The 25,650-nt window shown below is 47.1% G+C and overlaps 2 protein-coding genes across 3 annotated transcripts in view; one reads left to right on the top strand and one right to left on the bottom strand.

Moving 5' to 3' along the window:
- The window catches only part of ABITRAM (actin binding transcription modulator), a 6,703-nt gene extending 3,332 nt beyond the window's left edge, over positions 1-3,371 (bottom strand). Inside the window, exons 1-3 of the mRNA XM_004711048.2 lie at positions 3,290-3,371; positions 2,355-2,406; positions 1,437-1,566 (exon numbers count right to left, since the gene is read on the bottom strand). Coding sequence (XP_004711105.1) covers positions 1,437-1,566; positions 2,355-2,406; positions 3,290-3,368 — 261 coding nt within the window. The 5' untranslated portion in view covers positions 3,369-3,371. The remainder of the gene's footprint in view (positions 1-1,436; positions 1,567-2,354; positions 2,407-3,289) is intronic.
- Positions 3,372-3,589: 218 nt separating this feature from the next.
- ELP1 (elongator acetyltransferase complex subunit 1) overlaps positions 3,590-25,650 on the top strand; it is a 56,112-nt gene continuing 34,051 nt past the window's right edge. Inside the window, exons 1-14 of one of the 2 annotated variants that reach the window (XM_004710957.2) lie at positions 3,590-4,155; positions 7,460-7,657; positions 7,872-8,024; positions 9,787-9,868; positions 10,102-10,182; positions 11,374-11,459; positions 14,834-14,930; positions 15,562-15,652; positions 16,773-16,896; positions 18,149-18,242; positions 20,150-20,380; positions 21,446-21,616; positions 23,848-23,947; positions 25,358-25,540. In XM_004710957.2, the coding sequence (XP_004711014.1) occupies positions 7,508-7,657; positions 7,872-8,024; positions 9,787-9,868; positions 10,102-10,182; positions 11,374-11,459; positions 14,834-14,930; positions 15,562-15,652; positions 16,773-16,896; positions 18,149-18,242; positions 20,150-20,380; positions 21,446-21,616; positions 23,848-23,947; positions 25,358-25,540 (1,643 nt within the window). In that variant the 5' untranslated portion in view covers positions 3,590-4,155; positions 7,460-7,507. Of the gene's footprint in view, positions 4,156-7,022; positions 7,108-7,459; positions 7,658-7,871; positions 8,025-9,786; positions 9,869-10,101; positions 10,183-11,373; positions 11,460-14,833; positions 14,931-15,561; positions 15,653-16,772; positions 16,897-18,148; positions 18,243-20,149; positions 20,381-21,445; positions 21,617-23,847; positions 23,948-25,357; positions 25,541-25,650 lie in introns of those variants that run through there. The other variant, XM_045296555.1, reaches the window with a different exon arrangement.

Raw genomic sequence — 25,650 nt, 5'->3', positions numbered from 1 at the left:
GAGGAAACCTTTAGGAACTAGAGGAAGGTTGTATTTCTCATCATTGTTACATCGCACCGTGACTGGCAGTCTAGCTGGATTTGTAAGGTAGAACTGGCATCATGATAGTGGGGGGAGGAAGCACTAAAGAATTAGAGAAAAGTTGTATGTTTCATCGCTGCTATATTGCACCCTGACTGGCTCGTCTCCTCCCCGTGGCCCTTCTGTAAGGGGGTGCATGACCCTTTTACCATTTCCTTTCCACTCAATGGCAGTTGGGTTGGGTTTGGCACTTGGTAGTGCTGGGGTCTGATAAAAAATATCTCTAGTGGCTTCAACATGCAGGTTCTTCTCTGTTCTTTACAAATAAAACAGTGTTATTACTTTAGGCAGAAATTACTCAGAGGTATTTCACAAGTACTAATTTGTTCATTGTAATTTGTAGAATTTATAGTTCCAGAGAGCTTCTCTGCATGCTTTCCTAAGTCCACTTATTTCTCAAGGGAGGAAAAATCAGGAATTTCAGGTCTGCAAAGGAGAATTAGAACAAGGGTCCCAAAAACAGTCCTTCCTGACTTGAATGATTAGCAGAAATTATTAGGATAAATTCAATAAATGGCCCTAGCTCACCACAGAAACTCCCAACCAGTGGGTTTAAGACTCTTTGGTGTATTATTAAATTTTTCTTACTGTGATACCTGCTTTTAATGTGTCCAGAGAGAACATTTTGTACATGTAATACTGTGTGAAGGCGGAGTATGGGTAGTGTGTATTTGATTGGCAAATACTGAAAAACAAAAAGAGCAAAGAATACTGTGTTTTCTCAGATGGCTTTTATTTTCTTAACTACATGAATTTATGTCTATTTAGTTTATGTGATAATAAAGGATAAAGTCGGTCACTTAAGTTTTACAGAACTTTATACTCAAACCAAACTCACTGCTACCAAGTCTTTTCTGACTCATAGTGATCCTACTGGACAGGGTAGAAATGCCCCAGTGAGTTCCCAACTCTTCACAGGAGTAGAAAGCCTTCTTTAGCTCCTGAAGATCAGAGGGTGGTTTTGAACTGCTGACCTTGCAACTGGCACCCCCCAAAATAACCACTGCACTACCAGGGCTCCTACAGAACTTGATACTGGCTTACTAATCATACAAGATTTTAAAACTAGAAGGGACAAAATATTCCTTTGTATTAGTGCTAGCATTGTCCTTTCAAATACTTACCTTCCCTCCTCAGGGGCAAATAGAGACGATGTTAACGGATATTTTGGTCTTATGAATTTCTTTAAAAGAATATCTTTAGGGTTGAGTACACTGAGACCGAGTGCCTTACACTGCCAGAGAAGGATGCTGGGTATACACTATGAGTTTTCAGACTAGATCTGTCATTACTGTGAATGTAGAAGATTTAAGTAGATGCCCACAGAATTTAAGAAAATAATCACAGGAACATACCCGCTTAAATTTCCCAGAGACCTTGTTCTGAAGTCTGCTACAGTTGGTACTGATCTGATAGGAAATGCTTTCGATCGTTTTTCCACTTTGAAGAACTGGATGAGATCCTGCCAATGTGATGACACATATTCTGCAAGGAGCAAAAAATGGATGCTATGTTACTGCTTGGCATCATTTCTTCCTCCCATAACCCAGTGTTCCTACTCGCACAAGACTATCTGAGCTGACACTTATTCCTCAAACCATTATTTCCCCCATTCTCCTTCTGCTACTCTTGGGGGATGACTATAGAATAAGGAATGCATCAACAAAAGAGGGCAGCACAGGAGTGAATTCCCTTCCCAGGCTACCAAAACCTTTGTAGTGGCACCAATGTAAAGCAGAGAACCCAGGCACATCAGTAAGCGCAGGATACAGCATATGCCTCTACCCCAGCCCTTTGGGCAGTCTGGCAATTCACTGTGGTTAGAGAGGCTGGCTATATCAAGTAGTAGCCGACTGAGGGTATGGCTCCCCTTGTGGACATTTGGGTAATCAGGCTTATAAGATTCACTAGGTGGTGGAAGATTAATTTTTACCAACCAAACCCCCATAACATCATTTCCACACAGTGGAAGATATTACTTAATAGACACTTGTTCAATCCGAAAGGACCCCTCGAGACATAGTGGGTTACGCCTTGAACTGCTAGGCACATGGTGAACCAACCACTACACTCTGCTTCTGCAAAGACTTGCTGCCTTGAAAACCCACAGAGGCAATTCAATTTGGACCTATAGGACCGCTGTGAGTCAAAATGGACTCCGTGGCACTGAGTCTGTTTGGTTTGGCTTTGTTCAATCCAAGACTCTCTCAGGCTATAAGACCAGGAGGGAAAATGAAATAGAATTGGTGCATTTAAATTCCCAGTCTGCTCACCGGTTAGAATGCTGCAATACACAGTGGTCCTCACAGGGTTTCCCTTTGACATCTAGAAGAAAAGTAAATGAGCCTGGTGGTTATTGAATCAATATTTACTACTTTTTCTAAAAGTTGTGTATGTGTGTGTGTGTGTGTGTGTGTGTGTGTGTGCGCGCGCGCGCGCGCCTGTGCATAATTTTCAATGGCAACATGAACTTTTCTAGAGGGTTTGCAAATGCATGCAGCCACTATGGTTTCTTTGATTCATAGAGCTACAGTAATTACAGGATTGGAGACACATTTCCCTAAAAAAGATGCACGTAAAGGCTTCCTATAAACCACCTAAAGGATCTAACCCAGACTCATTCATTCACAGTGAAGGTGATTAATTTCATGAGCCAGCATTCTGTATCCCCCCAATTCAATGAACATGCTACCTACCATGAGAGCATGGGTCACCACCACCACCGTCACACAAATGGTGCAAGTTACCTGGGTACTTTTCTAAATGCTTTCATTCCATCCTTTCCAGCCCTATCGCCGCTACCTTAATTACTACAATGTGATCACTTATATACTGTAATGTATCTCCAATGTGTACGTGGCATTAAGGGCAGGATAAAGATAAAACGACGCCTCCCAAACTGCCAGACACTAAAGCACTGAATTCCTGCTCTTGCCTAGCTCGCAGACATCATCTTAGACTACTCCTGTTCCCGCACGCAACCTAGAAATATGCACCGCGCACGCCAGGCCCTAAACGTCCCAGGGAGTATTTCCCGCCTTTGGAAATTGCATTCCGTCCGTCAGGAAGGGAGAGATCCATCCAGTCCCTTTGACGTGGAGGAGGCGCCGGGAGAGCGTCCGTGGATTGCAGGCTGAGTACTGGGGTCCCACAGCTTGAGGCCGGCGCGGCCGAGGCCGTCAGCAGGCCCGAGCGGCTTCTCCCTTACCTGCCTTGTACCAGCGAGTGAAGTACCGATCGACTAGCGACGGGATAGATGGCGCAGCGGCCGCAGACTCCGTAGCCATGGCGACCTCCAGCGTGGCTACCCCGCCCTCCTGGGCGACCTCCAGCGTGGCTACCCCGCCCTCCTGGGATCAAGCGCTTCCTCCCTGCAGACCCCGCGCGGACGCCTTTCCGGCGCGCCGCTTACGTCACGCGCACGCGCGCTACGTCCCTGGCATGCCGGCTCCGCCTACCGCTGCGAGCCACGAGATTTTGAAGTGGGAGGTACGAAACCTCACGGCCTTGGGGGTGATTCCGACTTTTAGTGGCCCTGTAGGACAGAGGAGAGCCGCCCCGAAGGGTTTCCAGTGAATCTTTGTGGAAGCAGATTGCTTCAGCTTTCTCTGGTGGAGCAACGAGTGGGCTCGATCGGCTCACCTCTCGACTAACAGCCCAACGCTTAGCCACGCGCAGAGCGGGGATAAATACAATACGGTGGAAGAAGTGGCGGGCCCAAGGGCGGGTGGCCAGGGAAACTCTTCTACCTCTGCCTTCCCGGACTACGGCCGGCGGAAAACTGGGAGCAGCCTGGGGGCCCCCGCCTCCTGGCTGCCCCCCTTGCAGCCACGCCCCCTCCGTCCTTGAAGTCCAGCGTGTGTCCGTCCAGCTGCCTGGCTCGCGCGTCACTGGCGCACCCGCCCGCCCTCCTCAGCCCTAGACCTTGGGGCCGGGGGCCTGGTGGCTCGAAGTCCCAGCGTGCACCCTGAGGGGTCGGCAGCTGCGCAGTGAGGCGGGTGCGTGCGCAGTCCGGCCGACTCCGGAGACCTGCCACGCGTCCCCAGGGAGGCTCGTTCCTCAGAGCGCGGGCAGGTGAGAGTCCCAGACACCCACCCAGGTTAGCAGGCAGGGGTCCCGGGCTCTGATTAGGGGTGCTCTGATGAAAGTGACCAGAGTACCAATTTCCGTTTGCTGAGGGTCTGGGAGTGGAATGCGGCATTGATATGGGGTGCACCGCTTTTCTGAAGCCTGCAGGCTTCTCCGGGGTTCCACCTCGCGACCGTGGGATGGGGGTGCTGGTGGGGTGGCTTGGGCCCGGAACTTGCGTTCTTCCAGCTACACGGGTACAACCTCTAGATTCCTTGCAGAGGACGGATGTTACCCCTGAAAGCAAATAGAATGAATTGGTCCATAGTAGTAGGCAGTGGTTACAGAGGTTAGGGTACTGGGCTGTGTGCCTCTTCTGGGTCTGGGACCTTTTCAGGGACGTGATTTCCCCTGTGCCAATCCAATTCCAGTCACTCTTAGCACCTTCTTGAACCTTCAGCCCCTTACAGGTGGCAAGTAAATGCTCAGCCCTTGTTTAATGGAAGCAGCACCGTGGGCGGATTGGGGTGCTGTGGCCCGCCGGGATCCGAACTGTACATTTAGAACCACAGAAGGAACCATGAGTAGTTCAGTATGGTAGCTGCAAATCCCAAGAATGAGGAAAGGAGGCTGGAGAAGGTAGATCGAAGACATGCGTCATACGTGCCCCGGAGCTGTCCTTTCCAACAGCCATATTGAACGACTCGCTGGTTGCTTCCGTGATTCTCCAGGGGCCAGTTTTTGAAGGCCCTTGTGTGTTTGGAAACTCGAGAATTTGATCTAGTTGGATGAGTTTGAAAGGGTGAACAAAAAGAAGACCAACGTTTCAGCTCGAGCGATACAATAGAAATGCCACTTCATTTCATGTCCCCAAATGGAGAAAGCAGTCATTTGGTTAGTCACTCTGGTGTTGTAGTGAGTTAAGTGCTGGGCTGCTAACCAGTAGTGTGAGAGGTTCAAACCCACGGCTGACTCTGGGGTTGAAAGTAGAGGCTGGCTGCTCCTGCAGGGATGTACAATCTGGGAAGCAGGAAGGAGCAGTTAGTTCTACTCTGCCTGGTGGGGTTGCCTTGAGTCCGAGTTGAAGGTAGTGGGGTTTGATTTGTTTTGTTTGGGGTCATTTGGTGGAGGAGCCCTGGCTAAGGGCTCTGCTGTGAACTCAAAGGTTGGTGGTTTGAACCCCTTAACAGCACCTTGGGAGGACTACATAGCATTCCCCTTTTCTAAATATTTCAGCCTTGGAGCAAGTCTACTCTGCCCTCCAGGGCTCCTGCTGGTTGAAATAGACTCCAGGGCAATGGGCCAAGGGTCATTTGGTAAGAAATTCTTTATTTCTCCGGTCGGATCCCTGGTTGGATTCTGTATACTTAAAGAGATGGCCTTGTGATAACATCCAAAAAACCTCTCACTGCCTTATTCTGACTCTTAGCACCCTCCTGTAAGGTTCCCTGGGCTTTGTCAGTTTTCACGGATGCGAATGACCTCATATTTTTCCTTGGTGTAGCTGGTGGGTATGACCACCAAACTGGTTAGCACAGTTTACTCTCTGCTTACTTTGGGACAGGGGTCATTAAACTTTTGAGATGGAAGAGCCAATCCATGCCTTCACAACAATTTAAAAATTATTCGAGAGTCGTAAATATATTTTTCAAACAAATGAGATAACCATTATCTGAATAATATCCTTAAAAATTTTTTCAATTTTATTTCAGAGCTGCATGTATGTGCACATACGGCTCTTGAGTGGCAGTTTGTCGGCCCCTGCTCTAGAACACATGGATTGAGTGTGTTTGGAGGCCCTGGACTAGGCAGTTAGATCCGGTTAGCTGTAGTCAAGGACATGATGATTACCCAAGAGATGGATGGATAAATGGGCAAGGGAAGAAAAGGGAGTAGGTTTCAGGAAGTTAGGAGAGGATCTGAGATTGCCCTAACTCTGAAGGGATGTTTAGTATGCCTGAGAACTGAGAAAAATTGAGTGAAGGAGGCCTGAGGGGGAGGTTGGAGATTGCAAAGGGCGCTAATCCTGGGGAGGATCACTTCTTAGAAGATAAGGAAGTAAAAAAGTGTTGACAGCACAACAAGTCCTCAGAAGGTCAGTTTTGAGGCTAAAGGTGAGAAAGAAGGAGCTCATGTGGTGTGGCTCTGTTCTCAGTGGTTGGGGGCTCGGGGTGTTTGTTGCGTGTGTCTCGTAGAGTGTCTGTCCTTACCCCGCCCTTTGCCAGTCAGCCCATTTTGACGCCTAGCGACTCTGTAAAAGGGGCTCCAAGCCATTTAACCGCTGAATCACCTGTGCTGCTACACATTTACTTGATGGATGTTAGTGGACCCTTGGCTACTAATTGAAGGGTTGGCAGTCTGAACCTCCCCAGCAGCTCTGCAGCAGAAAGACCTGGTGATTCTGCTTCCTTAAAGATTCCAGCCAAACTCACTGCCATTGAGTTCTGACTCAAAGCTACCCTTTGGACAGGGTGGAACTGCCCCTGTGGGTTTCCTAGACTGAAACTCTTCATGGGAGTAGAAAGCCCCATCTTTTCCCCTCAGAGTGGCTGGTGATCTCAAACTGCTACCTGGCAGTTAACAGTCCCACGTGTAACCTCTACACTACCTGGGCTCAAGCCGAGGAAACAGGGTCGCCATGAGTCAGAATAACTTCATAGCACAAACAGCAGGAGATAGTAGAGTCATCAATTCCAGATTCTCTCCAACTGCCAGTCCATACACATTGAGCTTTTCATATAGTTTTAATCAGTCTTGTTTTTCCGTGTGGTTATAAAGATACGTTTATCTTGCCAAGCAAAAATAGGCCCCCATTAATTTTGTTCTTTCCAACTTTTCCTAAGGAATAACTGATGACTAAATGTTCCTTAAAGAACAGACACTGAAATCAAGAATCTTGACCCTCAGGAGTAAAAGCGCCAAACAGATTTGTGAAACTTCGGTTCATGGACTGTGGCTGTGAGCAGCGAGTGGGTCAGGCCGCCTCCTTGCATCCCTGTGGCGGAGTATGCAATGCACATTCACATAACCCACTTCAGCCCACTGGTTCCCAGTGACACACAGGTAGTTTTTACCCCTCCACTCTCTCGGTGCCAGAGAGTTGATCTGACTCACACGGAGACCCTAAGGGACAGGGTAGAACTGCCCTTGTGGGTTTCCTAGGCTGGCATTAGAAAGCCTCATCTTTCTACCCAGGAGCCCAACCAGAAGTATTATGCCACATCACTTCCCAGCCCTTCCCTGCTTCCCCTGAATCATTACTTCTGAGTTCTGTCTTCTATCATTATTAATCTCTTCCATTCTCTTTCAGGAATAAATATCAGGAGATAAGTGTGCTTGTCTTGGGACTTGCTTCATCATGCGAAATCTGAAGTTACTTCGGACCCTGGAGTTCAGGGACATTCCGGCTCCAGGGACACCCCAGTGCTTCTCTCTCTGGACGGAACAAGGCACGGTGCTCGTTGGCTCCGAACATGGCCTGCTCGAAATAGACCCCATTGCAAGAGAGGTACGTGCGTGGTGGAGAATGCTAGCACTAGGCATAGCCATTGTGAAAGAGGATGGATTTGTGGTATTTCTGAAGTGAAAATCAAGATTTCAGTCCAGGAAAAGGCATTTTGAAAGCTTTCTTGATATAAAAGCAGCATGAAAAGGCATTTCTGGAAGTGGTCCAAGCTGTGGGAAAGGAGACGGCATTAATTTGGTGTGTGTTTTGGTGGAAGGTGAAGAATGACATTTCGCTGGTGGCAGAAGGCTTTCTCCCAGAGGACGGAAGTGGCCGCCTTGTCGGTATTCAGAACTTGCTGGATCAGGAGTCTGTGTGCGTGGCCACGGCCTCTGGGGACGTTGTGCTCTGCAATCTCAGCACACACCAGGTGAGCGGGGCGGGGCGTCACTGAGAAAGGAGCATGCATGTCTTCAAGCAAGGCGCTTGCCCTGCGCTGCTGCTTTCCAACGAGTAGCCATATTACAGTGACTGTTTCTTCAGAACGGTTGTGGGCCCGGCATTCGCCGTATGTCAGAATTCTCCTAAAGCTCAGTATTTGTCTACTGTATCTGTTAATCGGAACACTGAAGATATTCCAAATTTGGATGATGGATGGGCTTTATCTGTCGTTTTTCTTTTATGTAGATATAAACACACCATCCCATTCTTGGGTGGTTTACGTATATCACCTCTTATTAGAATCTGAACTTGAGTTATAACCCTTCTTTCTCAATTTAGGAATGTTTATATGACTTGAGCTTTCTGTAATGAGTACTGATTACATGTCATTGCCAGCTAGCTCTGGAGTCCCTGAACTATAGATATGAAGTAATACACAGTTAGTATGTGCCTACCTTAAAACTACCAGGTGATCTAGATTTCAGGCATTTGCTCTTTCTCTACTTGGGCATAAGCTCTCAGATTGAATGTCTGGGTTTCTACCTTTAACTTCTTAACAGCAATGATGTCAAATGACTCCTTTTTACAAAAATAATGTATACATTATATGGATTTTCTGCAAATGGAGAGCCCCCTCCATTAGTCTCCTTTGTGTGCTATGTGAGTTACATATGGACAGATAGGGTACAATGCTTGATTACTTTTCATTTTCCATACCTGCTTATTAGTTGTAATCTCTTTTAACATCGACTGTGTCACAGTAGTTATTAGCATAGGAATAGCCGTCATATAGTAAGTATTTACAATGTGCAGGAAACTCTCTTAAGGGCTGTTCATGCCAAATTACATTACTCTTCACTCCAACCTTAGGCGGTAACTTGTTTCTCTGTTCTTCAGAGGAGGGGATCAGGGAGCTAAGAGCTTAAGGTTACATAGTTTCAAAGGGGGTGTGAACCCTGGTGGTCTAAATCTGACCCCTTCCCCCTTAACCTTTATAACCATTAATAGATACACACAACTACACCCTTAACCAGATGTAAGGAACTGAGAATATTATAGTGCAGTAGTAGCAGTCCTTGTCTCAGTTTATGGGTAGAAGTACTGCAGTCATCAAGTATAAAGGAATTGCATTCCCTGTGTTTAAAAGGCAACTTTTATTTTCCAACACCTGGTAGGATTTGTTTCCTGATTTTTGAATTCCTTCTGTACACATGACTCGTCAGTGGTGTGCTCTCAGCCCTCTGTGGGCAGACAGCGGTCTTGCTCCTGACTGGCCACGAAGACCTCACATTGTTTCTTCACCAGCTTTCTCTTTAGCTTGATCTCCGCCCCACCACACACATCACACCCGCTTATGTGGACACTTGTGTTGTACCTTTGCCTCTGAATTTTAACTGCTCTCTCTCCCAGCCCTGTTCTTACTTTTTAAGGCACCTCTTAAAAAAACTGCCCAGGACTTCCTGGTCACTTGTCATTCTGAGCGTCCCCTTTGCTTCTCTGAGAACCCTGATTCAGCCCTAACCCTGCTTCAGTGTCTTTCTCTCCTGAGACAACTCTGGAAGGAAGGAGTGACCACTGTCATTTCTAATCCCCGTGCCTAACGTCATGCCTCATCTCTTAACACCTGTTCTCAATGTTTGTTAGTAAATTCATGTTTGTGTGCTTTGTCTTCATTTGTTTTGGTTAAAGTCAGAGTAGATACTGACATAGGTGCTGGCGATTGACACTCTCTCTTGCCCTTTTCTGTCTAGCTGGAGTGCGTTGGGAGTGTAGCCAGCGGTATCTCTGTCATGAGTTGGAGTCCTGACCAAGAGCTGGTGCTGCTAGCCACAGGTAAGCAAGCGTGCCGCCTGACTGACTTTGTCTCCAGCAGTGCATGCTCCTAGGGCTCTCTGCATGCAGGGGAGCTGAGAATAAGCACGAGGTGAAGTAAACATCAGGGCATATAAGTGAGCCCCAAGTGTCCTGCTGTGACTATCAGCTCTTCTCCCTCAGCTCTGTAGCTTTAGTGCTGGTGTGTCGAGTTCATGACATGCCATGGAAACCCTTGCTGGTGCTCCTCCTAGGTCAGCAGACCCTGATTATGATGACCAAAGACTTTGAACCAATCCTGGAGCAGCAAATCCACCAGGACGACTTTGGCGAAAGTGAGTAAAGCCTGCGTGAAGCATTTTGTGGCCTGGAATTCCTCCTCGGTTTTGATCATTTGTTTGCACACTGATCACTGTGTCCTAAACCAATGTACTGTGAAACTTAAATCTACTTATTCAATGTCTGATAGGCACCTTTGGACATCTCAGGCCTTAAAAGACACCCTCTGCTGCCTCCACAGGTCTAGAGATTGGCTTCCTTTGTCAGTAACCTGGGGCCCGGCAGACTGTGGGTCAGGTCCCCTAGATCTTGCTGTGCAAGCCCTAGGAGAGGCTTCATCTGGGGGTCCTGTGCTAGTAGAATAGGGGACGCTTCGCTGGGAGACCATTTTGGAGAGGAAAACAAGAGGTAGGAAAAAAGGCTGACATTTGGACTTAGCGACAAGACCTGAATCTGCCCTGTGCAGGAACAACTTCTGCTGAGTTCTAGCTGAGGCCCTGTAGGCACTCAGGCTGGGGGCGTACTGAAGGTGAAGAGATCGCTTGTTGAGTGGAAGGTGCTCTGGCCACATTAAAGGCACCAGGTCGATGGCCTGATTGAGGAGATAGGCAGGGCAGAAGGGATTTAAATGTTTGCTGAGGTCCAATCTCTTGCCATCTTACTTCATCAGCTCTGAAAAATCTTTTAGGAAACTGCAGCTATTCCTTCAAAACTACTTTATCTGTTCTGAAACCATTTACTAAGTCAGTGCTGTGAAGCCGACTAGGTGCTTGGTGTTGCGGACCATGAACAGTGGTGAAGAGGCCAGCTTTCCTGCTGTGGAGCCCCCCAGTACAGGAGTGAAATGCATGGGCAGTGTGAGGGGGTGGGAGGAGGGAGGGGGTACCTGGAGAGGGAAGGCTTCCCGGGGAAGCAGCGCTGGAGCTGAGTGGGCTGAATTGCACGGAATAGAGGAAAGCTGAGGGTGGAGGAGTAGGCCAGGCAACTGAGGGAGTCCACTGCCAAGGAGAGATGCTTCCTAGAAGCCAGCGACACACCCTGGATTACTCAGGGTGCTGTGAGTCATTGGGTCACTATGGAAAATAGGGTTAGCTAACATCGGCTGCTTCTCAGTCCAGAACTGAGAGGCCTTAGAGAGGATCTAGGTAATGGCCGGTGACTGCTTCACGAAGAAGAACAATGAAACTGCTGTCACTTTATTTCACTTACTTATTGGTTGTTTTGCATTTTCTTAATTTGTTCTTTAGGCAAGTTTATCACTGTTGGGTGGGGCAAAAAGGAGACGCAGTTCCATGGATCCGAAGGCAGGCCAACAGCTATGCAGATACAAATGGTAAGGTTGGTCTGATGGATAAAGACCTTTCCTTAGGAAATTTCCACCAGGAAATCCAGGTCGCCCAGTTGGAAGCTGGTGACAGATACCCCTCTCTTGCTCTAGAGCTCTGCGAGAGCACAGGCATCACCCGTCAAAGAAGTCATTGGCTGGCTTCTCCATCCAATTAAAGAAATGAGGCCTCACAGGTAGAAAGAGAATGCCCTCCCCTCGCTCTCCCGAGCACGCACTGCCCTGCACACACTGGAGTCATCGACTCACTGGAAACCCAAACCTGCTGCCCCCAGTGATCCTGTACAGCATTGCCGAGGCACTAGATCTTTATGGGAGTAGAGCCTCATCTTTCTCTTGTGGGTTGCTGGCGGGTTTGAACCATCAACCTTGGAGTTAGCAGACCAACACTTGCCCACAGCACCACCAGGGCTCCCTGGTTTTCCTTCCTTGCGGGTTAGAAAATCTCAGGGACTTTAGTGGTGACCTGATGAGTGGATCTAATAGGTTAGAGTGCCCCTTAAGGCAGGCAGTGTGAGACAAGCATCCTCCGGCAGTGTGTGGGGAAGTCGCTTTGCACAAGTGTCTGCTACCATGTTATATATACTCATCTTCATTTATAGTATGAACCTTTATACTTTATACTCATCTTCATTTATAGTATGAACCTTGTGAAAACACTCATTTAAAGGCATTATCACTGAGTAAAAGTAAGGCACCAAGAAGATGTGTACTTTTTATTATTCTTTGGCATCCTGCCATTTGAGGCTCCGTGTTCTCTCTGAAGTAGACATGGTATGGCTCCCAGGCCAGGGCCGTGATAAGATTGGGAAGGAATCATGTATCAGGGAGCTTCAAATAACTTAGTGGTCCATACGTAATTTTGGGGATAATAGAATTAACGATTGGTAAGAAATTTTTGAAGTGAAACAAACAAAAAAAACCAACTGCATAGTTTATATTTCAAGATAATGTTTTGAGTAAGGCATGCATTCTCAGTCAACTTTACTATTCTGTGTGCCCCCCGGGCCCATTTGAAGCAGCAAAGAATGGGCAGGAAAATGGAGGAAGTATTCCCAGACATGACCTTGCTTCCTCAGCCTCAACTAGCAGTTCTCTGTTTCCCTCACTCACTGCCATCACTGGATTTGGACTTCGCAGCTCTACACGCCCGAGTAGAAGTGCCCCGGAGGACTGCTGAGGCTGTAAATCTCGATGGGAGCCGAAAGCATCATCTTTCTGTTTAGCTTAGCAGAGCTTTCATATCCTTCAGGTTTTTAAGTGATGTTTTTGTAGGAATGAAAGAGAAATGGGAAAATAAACAAGGCCTAAGGAAATAGTTTATGCACATTCGTACTTCTTTTATCTTTTAAAAACAGTTATTGTGGTGTGTTACCCTCCAAGCACTCTCTTAAGATCATATACAACGGGGCTTCATAAAGATCATGAAGATGTTTCATTATCTTTTAATTCCATTTTTCCACGAACTTTTTGAAGTTTATGGTTGTCAAAAAAAAAGTGCTTTACTAATAGATACTGCCGCCTGGATGAATCGCAGAAACATTTTGCTAAGTAGAAAGCAGCCAGTCACAAAAGATCACGCGTCTTTCAAGACTCCATTTGTGTGACATGTCTAGAATAGGCAGATCTTTGGATACAGAAAGTAGATTAGTGTTGGCCGGGGACGAGGAATAGGGCCTATGTATGGAGGGTAAATAGTGACCGCTCATGGGTACAGGATTTCTTCTTGTGGTGGTGAGAATGTTCAAACTTTGGATGATAGTTACACAACTCAAGGCAATTTGAATGGATTAGTCAGATGCTAATTAGTTTACTCTAAGGAATGATTTGATTTTTCAGTTGTATTGATGTAGTGTTTCCTTTTGTGTTGGCTGAGCTTTCCCAGTGACTGTTAATATTGATTCCAGTGGATGCTGGTTCCCAGCTGTTTTAAAGAAAAACAAGTCTCATACTGTTGGCTTGGGCTCAGAGAAACTGGCAGTTTAGTTGGGTGACTTCGGGGCCTGAGCGGCCTCTTGGAAGGAAGGGTTCCAGAAGCAGGTTTCTGGAGTGCTTCAGTTAGCCCTCTGTGTAGGAGTAATGGTGGTTCCGTGGTTTTGTGTTGGGCTACTCTTTTATTTATTTATTATTAAATACTTTTATTGGGGCCTCTTACTTCTCTTATCAATGCAATTCATACATTCATCCATTGTGTCGAGCACATTTGTACATACATTGCCATCATCATTTTCAAAGCATTTTCTTCTACTTGAGCCCTTGGTATCAGCTCCTCATTTTCCCCCCTCCCTCCCCAACCCTCCCTCTCTCACGAACCCTTGATAAGTTATAGATTATTATTTTCATATCTTACATCATCCTCTGTCCCCCCTCACCCACTTTTCCATTATTCGTTCCCCAGGGAGAGGGTTATATGTTGATCCTGGCGATTGATTTCCCCTTTCTCCCCCCCATCCTCCCCTAATCCTCCTGGTATCTCTACTTTCCTTGTTGGCCCTGAGGGGTGTATCTATCTTGGATTCCCTGTGTTGCGGGCTCTTATCTGTAGCAGTGTACATGTTATGGTCTAGTCTGATTTTTAAGGTAGAATTGAGGTCAGGATAGTGAGGGGAAGGAAGCATTAAGGATCTAGAGGAAAGTTGTGTGTTTCATCAGTGCTATACTGCACCCTGACTGGCTCATCTTTTCCATGTGACCCTTATTGAGGGGATGTCCAATTGTCTACAGATGGGCTTTGGGTCTCCACTTTTCATCCCTCCCCCAACATTCACATTCATATGATTTTGTTCTAGGTCTTAGATGCCTGATACCTTATCCCATTGACACCTCATGATCACACGGGCTGGTGTGCTTTTTCCATGTGGGCTTTGTTGCTTTTCAGGTAGATGGCCACTTGTTTATCCTCAAGCCTGTAAGACCCCAGGCACTGTATCTTTTCATAGCCGGGCACCATCAGCTTTCTTCACATTTGCTTATGCACTCGTTTTGTCTTCAGCGATCGTGTCAGGGAGGTGAGCATCACAGAATGTGGATTATTAGAACAAAGTGTTCTTGTGTTGAGGGAAGACTTGAGTCGAGGGCATTGGGCTGCTTATTGTGAGGTTAGCAGTTGGAAACCACCAACCACTCTGTGGGAGAAAGATGAAGCTTTCTACTCCTGTAAAGACTTAGTCTGGGAAACCAATAGGGACTGTGCTATACACTGTGATGAGTCGGAATCCACTCGAGGGCACTGTAGTTTTTTTGGTGATCCTTTATGAAAATTTTGGTGCATGGGGCTACTTTGGTGCATAATCGCTTGTGGCATGTTTGCCCCTGGACTACTTCAGCATGCTAATAACATCACTGTGTCTTCCTGTCCTCAGCCTGAGTCGGCTCTGCCCTGGGATGACCAAAGACCACAGATTACCTGGCGTGGGGATGGACAGTTTGTTGCTGTGAGTGTTGTTTGCCCGGAGACAGGTATGGAAATAAGTTGAGTGAAACAAAAACAAAACTTTTAATCCTACATGTTCAAGACGGTTTTCTTCTTTTTGCTGTGGCTGGCGCTTTCTTTACACGTACAAGGGGAAGGTCCACTGCTTTCAATGTTTAAGGAGTCGAGTTCAGAGCTACAAGCGTCTTTGAGGCCACCTGTGAGATATCATTGAGCACATCCTGAGTCGTCATTCTTTCGGCTAGTACTTGAGATTAGAAGCACCCCCTTATGTCCCGGTGCTGCACCCGCTAAGCATGAAAGCCTCAGTTTTACGTGGGGGTTCCCTACGGAGTTCGGCTCTTCTCTCCATCTTCATTCCTTCTGCTGTCCGTTCACCTGTCCATCTGCCCTTCCCTTGATCATTATCATAACTGTTTTACACCTTCTCTTACTTGCTTCACGAAGTAGGTCTCCAACATGTAGACAGTCTCACATGTCATTCCCTGATGCAAATGTGAGGATTAATTTAAAATTTCCAACGGGCTTGATCTAATGTGCCTTTCTCAAGCCATGGCAATTTCTGTTTAGTAAAGAAGGTGTCCGAAACGTTTCTGGCATAACAAAATACATCCTAATGTTTTGCCTTTCTGTTTTCTCCCTTTACTCCCTGCCCAGGTGGCCGGAAGGTCAGAGTTTGGAGTCGAGAGCTTGCTTTGCAGTCGACCAGTGAGCCTGTGGCAGGACTGGGACCGACCTTGGCGTGGAAGTGAGTGGGAGTGGGCATTTGAGAATACCCCCCCCTCCCCTGCATGCTCCATCATCTCAGAAGATGCTGTGGAGCCCTGCGTGTGGGAGATACCAGTTAAATACAGATGTTTGTTACTCAGAGGGCATTTTCCTGCATTTGGCTGTAAGACTTTTTTCTCCCCAAAAGTCTGGATTTAAGTTGAATACTTATTGCTGCCCTTTCTCGCAGATCTGATCACTCCCAGGCCCATACAGTTTTCATTCTTAAGTTATGGCTGTGGATGGGCTTATTGCAGCCATTGTGTGCAACAGAAAATTGTGCTGGGGAGGGAAGTTACAGCTTCCAGATCTTGATGGAGTAATTGGAACTTGGAGGAAATTGGAAAAAGAAGTTCCTTCTGCTGGCTGCTGGCAGGATCTGCTTGCTCGGGAACATGCAGGCTCAGTGGTGGGCCTGTATCTGCATCACCCTCTTGGTCCCTTGTGCAGTCCTCACCTGTTTGTCCCCTGCAGCTGCCCTGATTGCAGATACATGCAGCATCTCCTCTGTCTCACTAGCACCTGTTACATGCAAACCATTGGGCCCCTAGGCTTCAAACACCTTGTTTCTCTTCAGCAACTAAGGGACCATTGGGAGAGACAATATAAACACGATGAAGCTGTTGAGAAGCTTTTAGTGAATTGAGATGTTGAAGAATACCTGCTGGGGCATAGATTGTGAATGCTTCAAAGGTCATGGAAAAATGCAAATAAAAGATGATGGGATTTTTTCCCGTGATCCTTTTGAAGCCTCCTGCTGTTTGCTAACATTGTAGCATTGAAGGAGAAGTAGTGACAGTTTTCTAGGAGCTTGCACTTGAATGGTCAAATAATCGGTTTATTTTGAAAGCTGCCCTGATGTCACTGAAGTGCGCATGGCTCTGCGGATGTGGCAACTTAGAAAGCGGCCCGAGCTATCTTTCAGTAGGCACAGCCCCACAGGAGGGCGATGTATTCTGAAGGGACACACAGGGTTGAAAATGACTTCGATGCCTGAAAGTTGACTTTTGCTGGGCGTCATTTCTCCGAGCTCGTCTTGGCGGTGAGCTGGCCAGGGGCTCCCGAGGATGGGCTAGCATGCTCTGTGTGCTCGCTCTCAGGCCCTCCGGCGGCTTGATGGCATCGACCCAAGACAAACCCAACCAGCAGGATGTTGTGTTCTTTGAGAAAAACGGACTTCTTCACGGGCACTTCACTCTTCCTTTCCTCAAGGATAAGGTGAAGGTAGGTGCCCAAGTCTTTCTGTCATCACAGAAGAAGGACTTTGTATTGCTGTAGGGGGGCTTTATTTTCTATCCAGCTATAACTAACTCCAGAGTAGATCGTAGTAAAAGTGGCGGCATCTCATGTGAGGTTTAGATAGACAGATGCAGATATAGAAGAGAAATTGTTTTTACAAGGAAGAAGTGGCATGTCTTTCGCAGTTTTAGAGATTCCACCTAGAGATGCTGTGGAGGAAAAAAACCCAGTCCACGTTCAGAATATCAGCTGTTGAAAACTTACAGGATACCATTCTCTGGTGCATCTGGGGTTGCCAGGAGTCAGATAACGCCTCTAGCAGAAATACATAAGGTATGCCAATATACCTAGGTTTACACGGCACTACTAGCCTGAACGTGGACAGTTGGAACCCACCCAGTGGGTGCCATAGAAAAAAAACCGTATGATCTGCTTCTGTCCAGATTACAGCCAGGACAGCCTGGAGTCGGACTGAGAAGTGACTAGAATCAGTGCTTTTTAGTTGCCTTCAGTTAACTGCCGAGGCCACAGGCTCTCCAGGCATGATCGCTTGCTTAATTTGTAGGTTCTCAGAATCTCCGAGGGCTTGTTACTTCATAGGGAGTTTTATATTTTATCCTTTCCTTTCTCCCTGTAGCCACTCTGGTCAAGGAAAGCCATAGCTTATTCAGATAATTCCATTTAAAAGACCCGCTGTCTTTTGACTCAGGATCCCACATTATCAGCCCTGGGAGTGTAGCAGGTTACAAGTTGGGCTGCTAATCCCAAGATCAGCCCTTTGATCCTGGGGAAACGAGGCTTTCTGCCCCTGTAAAGATTCATAGCCCCCCAAAACAAAACAAAACATGTTCTGCTTCAGGGACCCGAAAGTGGTTCTACCCTGGCCAAGAGGGCAGCGATGCGTCCGAATCACCGGGGTGGCAGTGAGTTTGTGTTTCTGAGTTTTCATGTCTCCCTGGGTGCTTCTCGGCTGGGGCAGACGCTGAGACCTTCTCTTGGATGACTTGGACCGTTGTGAGAGGTCCTAGTCAGGCATTTTGTAGGATCCTTTCTATTGCAGCTTACCTGGTGGGGTGCTCACGATTAAATTGGTTCCCTGACTGTCGGTTAATGGTTTACAGCTAGGGTTCAGCTCAGACAGGCAGATAATTTGGTTTGTGAGAGTAAGAAACCACCTGTTCTGTGATCTTGAAGTGAGCACATAGCGCAAAGCCCTGACAGACGTTTCTCCGGCTAGGTGAATGGCCTGCTCTGGAATGCAGACTCCTTGGTGCTCACAGTTTGGCTGGAAGACCTGCCAACAGAAGAACAATCCACTCTGAAAACGTATGGTAAGACACCTGTGGTCGTCCATTCAGCTGCATGTCTGATCAAACGTTTTTGGGGTTTTCTTCCTCTCTCCCACCGAGAATCAGTGTTAGCAGAGGGGAGAAAGTGGAGAGGTGAGAGTGCTCTGGTTTGCATGATGGATGGTGCTTTTCTCTGGGGGCGGTGGTCCTGCTGAAGACCCTGCGAGCCACAGGACGACTGTGCATGCGAAGGAGGGGCTCCCTGGGCTCTCAATCCTCCGTAGCTTTCCAAGGATGTAAATACATTTACTGCTTGATTGTTTCCTAGATGGCTTTCAAGCTTTGTAGTCAGGACAGCAGTTTCTTCAACTGGAGCATTATTAAGATGCTCAATATGTACAGTAATTAAGTCAAGTTCTGTCTGGGTTTGTTGGCCCCAAGGGATTATATGACTTTGGTACCCATTCTGGGTATTATAGGTTCTTTTAAAATTTTTTCTCATAGGTAAAATGAAAATTAGAACATTATGAAAGCTTAAATGTGCACATCTTTGTTTTATGGTAGAAAAATCAAGCTTTTAAAACACATTCATCAGCCACTCATTATCTTTTGCGTATGACTTTGGTTCCTCTTTAGCTGTGTCATCGTAAGAATTTTCACTTAGCAACTCTTGTCAGGTGTCAACTTTTTATGTATCAACTCTTTCCAGATATTTTTTCTAGTTTTCCCTATTGTTTTTGTGATGTAGCTTTACTTTTGCCTTTTATACTTAGGAAATGTGTGGTTGTCCAGTGTGTGTGTGTGTTTCACGTGGGTTCTCTTTCACTTAGGTTATCCAGCCTGAGATTACATCACGTGTCACCTGGGGTTCTGTGTGTGTGTGTGCTTCCAGTATGTGTATTGCTTTGGAACAGTTTATAAATTTGTGCATTCATAATTGTAATCTGTTTGTAGACTTTATTTTCCACTTCTTTCTTTGTTTCAACAGAATAGTTCTCAACCCAGGCCTCATTTCAGAGTTGGAGTTAGTCTGTTGGAGTAGGAATTGTATAGCTGCATGTTTAAATAAATTAAAATTCCCTAGTGATTTATATGTACAGCCAGAGAAGAACATGTCTGACAGTCCACTGAGTCAGAGGCCAGGCCCATGGTCTGCTCGCCACAACTTCTGTCCTTATGGAGTATAGGGAGCGTGTTGTCTAACTTTCCAGCTTATTAGGTAGAAATATTGTAATTATGTAGCTAGAGAACCACATTAGAGTTACTGTCACTGCTCAATTAAGAATTAGTGACTAGAGAGATGTTTTAAGAACATTAGTTCCTTAATAAAGATATTAAATTGTGTGCTTCATCTGTTTAACAGACTTGGTTTTAACGTGATTTGGCCTTATTCTTGAAGAGATTTCCGATAGTAGAGCTAGAAATCAGCTTAGGTTGTGTGATAAATTGGTTTATGAGAGACTACTCCTGATATTGGAAAGGTTCATTAAATGCTAATCTCCCTTAGAAGGGGCCCTGGTGGGCAGTGGTTAATTGCTCAGCTGCCAAGTGACGGTATCTATATGAGAGAAAGGCATAGCATTCTGTACCCATACAGATTGCAGTATAAAACCCCCATGGCACAGTTCTACTTTGCCACATGGAGTTACTGTAAGTCAGATATGACTCCACAGTATTGGTTGAGTCATAGTTAATACCAGATAGATAGTCATGGAAACTGAGTTACATCTAAAATAGCATAATGAGACTGAATCAGTTGTTCTTGGATTGAGTTTTGTTCTACCTTTAGTCTAATTGCCTCACTTTAATAAACCTAGCCATCATTATTGTTATTGTTTTAATAAAGAAGCTGAGTGAGAAGGGTCATTTCCAGAGAGTACCTCTTCCCTTCCAGCAGGCCCTCTGCAGTCTGACCCCCACCCCCTGACAGTCCCCTCCTCCCCCTACAGTGCAGCTGTGGACTATTGGGAACTACCACTGGTACCTCAAGCAGAGTCTCCACTTTAGCTCCTATGGGAAGAACAAGCCCGTGTCTCTGATGTGGGATCCGGTGATGCCGTACCGGCTGCATGTTCTCTGTCAAGGCTGGCATTACCTCAGCTATGACTGGCACTGGACAACGGACCGGTGCTTGGGAGACAGCGACAGTGACCTGGCAAACGTGGCCGTCATTGATGGGTGTAAGTTGCTGGAAAGTGGGCCCTGGTCCAAGAGCCCGAAGGCTGTGGACCAAGGCCCGCAGATGACGTGTTTTGAGGTGGGCAGTGGGGAATCGTTTTCATTTATTTGGTTGGTTGCGTGCTTATACTTGGGGATTTGTTTTTACTTGAATGGGAATTCCCTTGCTCGGTATGTGCTTTGTCCTGAAAACCATATGTTCTACGCTCAACCCATCTTGGTACACACCACCCAGCTCTCAGTGTGCTGGCTCTATGACCTTCACACATTGACGTGTCTGGTCTTTGAGGATCCTGGCACAGAAGAGGTAAAGTGTTGTAGTGGAGCCTTGGGGGAAGGTTTATATCAGAGATCCATGCACCACTTAGGCTACTTTGTTTTCTGATATAATACTTGGTAGTGATAAACCTCCCCAGGCGGTTCAATTCAGATTGCATGTTTCTGTTTGGCATGAGGAGGGTTTTTTGTTGTTGTTTATTTTTGAGGAGGGGGATTAGCAATTGGAGAGAAACAGCCACATCTAAATCATTCACTTACTTTTAGCATAAAAGAACACTTACTTCTAAGATTATAATGTGAGTTTGTGTTCTAAGTCATGTTCAATATAGTGGTCTTAATTCGATGCACACTTGGCACAGATGGCAACAGACTTCAGGTCTGTCGTATACCATATCCAGGCATCAGGAAGTGCCTTCAGGAATCTGATCCTTTTGCTTTAGTCTGATAGGGTTTATAAGCCCAGGTTTAAAACTGTAAGTCTGAATGCTTTGCCTTCTAGCCTTACTTCTTGGCAGTGAAGGCACTTTGGGCTTCAAAGCTGGACTTGTCTAGGCCTCAAGGTGACAGCAGTCACATATATCCGTTAGAGCCCATAACATTTACACCCCTCCTCCCGCTTCCACCACCTAAACCCACTGACTGTGAAAGAACACTGAAAGTTACTTCTTTAAAGATCTGTATGTTTTCTACCATCATTCCTACTGAGTGGTCCACAGAGCTGTTCAGATGCTGTATTATATGACTCAAACTTCCCCTTGATGCTTCCTGCGTTTCTTTTCCGCCTGCAGACCGGGTGTTGATGACCGTCTTCCGGCAGACTGTGATCCCGCCTCCCATGTACACCTACCGACTGCTGTTCCCGGAGCCTGTGAATCAAGTCATGTTCTCTGCACACCCTCAGAGGAGGAATGACCTCGCTGTCCTGGACGCCAGTCGCCAGGTTTCCGTCTACAAATGTGGTATGTGCCGAGTCTGCTATCATGAGGCTCTCAGTAAGCCCCTCCTACTCCTCGGCAAGAGCAAATGACCATCTGCTGGGGCCTGGGCGCTCCTCTTCCTGCTCATTTGAAGTTTACAATTGACGTTGCTGTCGGTGTGGTAGTTCATTGGCCTGAGAGCTTTCAGGTTTTTTTATAATCCTACCTTGGCTTACAAAAGGAATTGCTTTTATTTTACTGAACTTGGAGTTAAGTTTAAAGGACCCCTGATGGTGTTGTGATTGCATGTTGTGCTGCTGATCTCAAGGTCAGCAGTTCGACACCACCAGCCTCTCCATTGGGAGAAAGACAGGGCTCTCTATTCCCATGAAGAGTTACAGAGTTTCTCTATTCCCATGAAGAGTTAAAGGGTTAGAAACTCACAGGGGCAGTTCTACCCTGTCCTATTGGGTCGCTGTGAGTTGGAATGAACTCCATGGCAGTGAGTGTGGATTTTGTTGTTGTTGTTGTTGTTGTTGTTGTTGTTGTTTTAAGAGTCAGGTACCTTTAGAGAGCTCTTTAATGTGGAGAGGGGCTGATCTCTACTGCAGCTTTAGTGTGTTGTATCAGATGTATAGTCTCTGCACACACTTTCAGTTAGTCTTCCTAGCCCTGCTTGAGCTCGTTTGAGGCATGGGGTTTTCCTGGTCCAGAGAGGAGAGAACAGCATGCCAGAGGGCTTGTGATTTCCCTGAAGTCTCCGTGAGAGACTTCAAGCAAGAGTGGACAAGGGCCTCCGGACAGAGGCCAAGCATCCATGCTGTAGTGGAGGCTCTAGGCCGGACATGGTGAAGGCTTGAACCAGGGCAGTGGCTGTGGAAATGGGAGGAAGAGAGAAATTGTACAAATCCAGGGCCGTAGAGCATTTATGCAGCGTGTGGAGAGTTTGGATATAAGTGTGGAAAAGGTTTAAGGGAAACCTTATCAGAAGGTGTGGAGCAGTTTCAGGTGGTGACCTAGTGTGGGTAGCTCCAGTGGAGTTGCACTGGATGGATGCCAGCTTTGGGCACTGGCTTGGGGAGTAAAGTAGGAGGGAGGTAAGTTGGTGAGGTTCAAGGGTGCTGGTGTAGAAAAAGCAGACGGTTAGCTTCGTGTTGTACCGGGAGTCAAGTGAGTCATTGAGATCAGAAGAAATCCGAGGAAAAGCGTGGGTGTTGAAGTCTAAGCTGAGGTCTCAGTGCTGACCTGAACAGAAAAGAGCACGCAGTGCAGATGAAGAGCTCGGAGGCAAGTGGTGGACTTCGGACGGGGGCACAAACCCGATGACAACGTGTGCAAGCTAGCTGCCTCTTTTTCCGCTCAGTGTCGATTGATCCGTTATGTGCCAGACCTTTTGTGGTCTTTGCGTTATGTGGAGTTTGTTTTCTGGACGGGGAGAAAGATGCTAAATAAAAATACAAGAAAGATAGTACATTAAAATAAAAGAAAGTTTGGGGAAGAATTTTATTATCTTTTCCTTTTTCTTTGAATAATCTGTAATATGTTCGCTAGCACGTGCTATGTAGGGAAATAGAGCAGGGAGGAGTAGGGAGAGCTGGAGGGCAGGGGGGCTGCTGGAAGAGGGTGCATTTTACATTGAAAACACACAGATCTGGCCTCTGGAAAGGTGGCGTGTTGTCCTAGATCTGGTGGGCACCTGAGAGGGAGCCGCACACTCATCTGAGGAAGGACCATCCTTGGCGGAATGAAAAGCAACTTCAGAGGTTTACAAGACAGCAAGGAGGCCCGGCTGGAGGCAGCAGAGCGCTGAGGCCTGCTGACAGCCTCTGGGGTCACCGGGTGGCAGGACAGAGCATGCAGGGCTGTGCGGGCCCTTATGAGGCCTTGGCTTTTATACCGAGGTAGGACTCCATTGGAGGCCTTTGACCCGAGGAGTGCCATGGCTGCCATGCAGTGAATGAAGGGAGGCAGGAACAGAAGAGAACTGGGAGGGTTCGTGGGTTCTTGGCGATAGCTGAGCGTTGATGGTGGGAGGAAAGGCGCTGTGTGAGAGGCAGCCCCCCCCCCATCTGATGACCATGTGACCTGGACGGGGGAAGACGGTGACAGGTCCCATCTGGAGAAGAAGATGGTGTTGATAAAGACCGACAGGTCGATGGAGGTTGAAGAAAGAGGATGAGACGTGGTTGCTTTCTCGATGGCTGTGTGACTCGATGCAGAGCCCCTTGTGCAGTATAAGCGACATCTGTATCGGTCACCATTTTTCTCTCTAGGTGACAGTCCCTGTGAAGACCCCACCATGAAACTGGGCGCTGTGGGTGGAAACGGATTTCAAGTTCCCCTCACGATACCTCATCTGGAAAAGAGATACGTGTAAGCTCTTCTTCATCATCTCGGACTTCTAGAAGCAGCCAACATGTAGTCCTCCTCGATTCAGTCAACTGGTATTCTCTGCTTGCTGTTGAGTCGAATAACATTGAGTCCAGACACAACATCTGGACTCCCGTTTTCAGCTGGGATAGGGAAGCCAGACAGCTTGTACCTCTGAGCGCCATGTGTCCTGGTGGGTGACAGGGAGTTCAATTCCTCAGTCAAGTTACAGCCCTGGTGCTCCAGGGGAAATCCTGCAGGACTGATGGAGCTGAGGGTGATAGGGCAGCCTTGAGCTCTCCTACACATGGAGGATGTGTGAGTGTTAGCATGCGGATGGTCTATTGTAGCCGCTCTGCTTTCTGACACACTCCTGGGCATCTGGGTTGCCATGGTTTTAGGGTCTCTGAGAAGAAAGCAGAAGAAATTTTACCACTGGAATGATATTGTAAATGATCGGCTATAATTGAAAACCTCAAGCACCCATATACAAACCAGAAGGTATGTGGTCATTTAGAGTATAATTTCAGTTCTTAAAAACTGAGAGATGAACACTCCTTTGGGATCGGTAAAGAAGAATGGGAAGTGTTGGGTGTGGTGGCATGGAGAGTGCCAGTGACAACCAGAGCTGGGTACTCCGGAGTGGGCTGATCACAGTGGAGAGACAGCTGCTTGAGTCGGAATATCCAGCCTACGATGGAGCCGCTTCAGCCCAAGCTGAGGGGAATGACCACTTTCCCTAAAGGGCAGGAAGTGGCGTTGAGGTTCCTAGTGTTGAGATGGCAAAACCAGCGGCTTGGTCAGATGTGTAAATGCACAGAAGCAGGCAGGCTTCAGAGGCAGGCAAACCCTCTGACCCTAACTTAATGTGAGGTGCTTCCACGAGAACCCAAACTGAGACCCAGATACGAAGGGGCTTCACAAAGTTCATAGTTAAAGGGAATGAAAAAGAAATGGCACTTTTTAAAGCTCCCATGTATGTGCTGGAAGGGAGCCCTGGAGGTGTAGACAGTGGTCTGCTAGCTGCCAGGTCAGCTATTCAAAAGTACCAGCTGTTCTCCAGAATAAAGGACTCGCCTTTCGACTCCTGCCAACAGAGTCTAAACCACGGGCAGTTCTGCGCGCTCCTGTAGGGTGGGTGTGACAGAATGGACTCCGTGCCAGTGAGTTTGGTTTGTTTGTATCTGCAGGAGTCTGGTTTGTAGGTAAGTGGGGATGCTGCTCAGAGCTGACAATGGAGAGGCTCGGCGTGGTGGCTGCGGCAGATAGCTTTCTTGAGAAACCGCTTTCTTGAATGTTCTCCTTGAATCTAGACATCTCAGAGTAAAGGAAACTTCAGCTTCTCTTTCAGGAAAATCTCAGTGCTCTTCATGATTTGCTTATGTCTTGGATGCTCTTCAATGTCTCCAACAGAATTCAATTTGAGAATAATGAAGACCAAGAAGTAAACCCACTGAAGCTCGGCCTTTTCACCTGGATTCAAGAAGACGTTTTCCTGGCCGTAAGCCACAGTTCGGCCTGCCCACAGTCTGTCATTTACTGCTTGACCGCGGCTGCTTCGGAGACCAGTGAGGAGCAAGGACAGCTCACCATCAGGTACGGCAGTGCTGGCCTGTGTCTCGGGCTAATCGGCAGCGGAAGGACGTTTTCATTACCTTTGCTTTGGGGCCTCTGATGAGCAAGGCTGGGAATAGTGGCTCTTCTGT

Source organism: Echinops telfairi, unplaced genomic scaffold, assembly GCF_000313985.2.
Source record: "Echinops telfairi isolate 266 unplaced genomic scaffold, ASM31398v2 ScPeMD7_7410;HRSCAF=8448, whole genome shotgun sequence".
Lineage (NCBI taxonomy): Eukaryota > Metazoa > Chordata > Mammalia > Afrosoricida > Tenrecidae > Echinops > Echinops telfairi.
The sequence above is the reverse complement of the archived record's forward strand: the minus strand, read 5'-3'. Positions and strand labels throughout refer to the sequence as shown.